Source organism: Penaeus monodon, chromosome 21 (assembly GCF_015228065.2).
Source record: "Penaeus monodon isolate SGIC_2016 chromosome 21, NSTDA_Pmon_1, whole genome shotgun sequence".
NCBI classification, from domain to species: domain Eukaryota; kingdom Metazoa; phylum Arthropoda; class Malacostraca; order Decapoda; family Penaeidae; genus Penaeus; species Penaeus monodon.
This window is the reverse complement of record NC_051406.1, coordinates 17,239,029-17,240,672: the sequence shown is the minus strand read 5'-3', so window position 1 is coordinate 17,240,672 and position 1,644 is coordinate 17,239,029. Positions and strand designations below refer to the sequence as shown.

At 47.0% G+C, this 1,644-nt stretch overlaps 1 protein-coding gene across 1 annotated transcript in view; it reads left to right on the top strand.

Annotated features, from left to right (window-relative positions):
- The window catches only part of LOC119586280 (RNA pseudouridylate synthase domain-containing protein 2-like), a gene marked incomplete at its 5' end in the record, with an annotated part of 99,349 nt that overhangs the window by 76,458 nt on the left and 21,247 nt on the right, over window positions 1–1,644 (top strand). The window contains 1 exon segment of the mRNA XM_037934984.1: window positions 1,481–1,568. Coding sequence (XP_037790912.1) covers window positions 1,481–1,568 — 88 coding nt within the window.

Here is a 1,644-nt window from a genome sequence, read left to right as displayed (position 1 = left end):
TTAGATTACACTACTAAACCAAGAAATAAAGGGGAAAACGAAGAGGTCAAGCACAGAATATAATCGAAACACTGAAGAAGCGAGAGAAGTCAGAGCAACGGAGCCGCCCCCTCCCCCCCTCTCCCCTTCCCGAAAGCAGGCCGTATATAGTCCCGAATTCCCCTCATTCTTCCCCTCATAAACATCTTGAGCGGATTATATTTATATAAAAAGGTCTTCCTTGCTCTTGCTTGTAAACAACCCGCCACGAACATTATTACGAAGGCTTGACGCACCTGTGACGTCATCTTCCGGGCACAGGTATCTCCAAAGCAGAAGCAAAAAGGGCAAAGTATTCGCATTTCTATATTGGTAAACAAATGATGCTCTTGGAGACGCACCTCCCGGGGGGCGCTTCGATGCCAAGGTGCCAGGCTGGTGTGGCACTTTGGTGGCACCGCCAGCAGGCAGCTCACCCCGCTGCATATTTACGATCTTGTTAGCATTGTTGGGCGGTAATGAGGCTGGGAGGTGGAAAGGGAATACGAGGGCGAGGGCGCGGTGGGAGTGACCAGCATACGCATTTCGAATTTCTTTCGATTTATTTTTATTTAATCTTCATTCAGCAAACGAGTCACGTGTAAGGTCGTGACCTTGTGCAGTTATTTCTGTCCTCCGATCATTAGGCGAGACGAGAATGGGTTCCATACACTGGTGTGGGGCATCATGAGTAAACATCCTGTCGGGGCACGAGAAAGGTTTCCTAACATATGCTGTCGCGGAGTTTGGGTGGCGGCGCACCTCATTCAGCGGCGAATGTCAGCCCTTGCTCTTAATAACTCGGTTTTGTTGAATTAATGGCCGGAGGAATAACTACTGACTCTTTGATTACGTCCTGATAGGCGGTAGTTCTTCAGAAATAGATTGGTATTTCGCCCATCCCTCCTCGCCGGCGGTGCTGTTCGATCCCCTTTCCCTGGCTTCGTCGCATTCTTCTCTGCACTCATGGCCCGCCCCCGGACTAAGAGCCAGAAAATACTTTGGATATCTAAATAGTTCTCAAATGAATACAGAATTCACGGACAGACTACGAAGTAAATGAGAATATTGACCAGAAAGCTTGACAGAAAGTGGGTGTTGTAGCGCAGGCCAGAAACCCAGCAAGATTAATATTTACCTGGCGCGCCACGTGGGGCGGCGAGGCAGGTGGTATGACGACCTAATTTTGTCCATGACTATCTGTTGTCAGCAAGACCGCCTTGCAAGCGATGGGTCGTGCGAGGGAGTTGAAGTATTATATGAGCATAATCAATTATTTTCATGATCTAGAAAGTCTCTCAAGGTTTAGTTTGAGCTTTTTATCTTCTGGAGGTTGGAGATCATTATTTTAGAAAATCCGTGTCCCATGTTGCTTTAATTCAAGTGCCATTAAGGCATATAGTGTCTGCGCTGACGTCACACAAAGGGTAGTTTAATTAAATATAAATTTTCTTCCTTTCAGGCCAAACTTGAGACGAAGGCTCTGAAGGCAAAAAGGCCTGGGTTTTCCGAGGAGCGTTACAACGAAACTTCATACTACATAGAAAATGGTGAGTTTACCGCCGTAGAAAATGGAGATCAAAGACGGGGAGACTATGATTCAACGTTGCACGCAGCTAGAAAGTG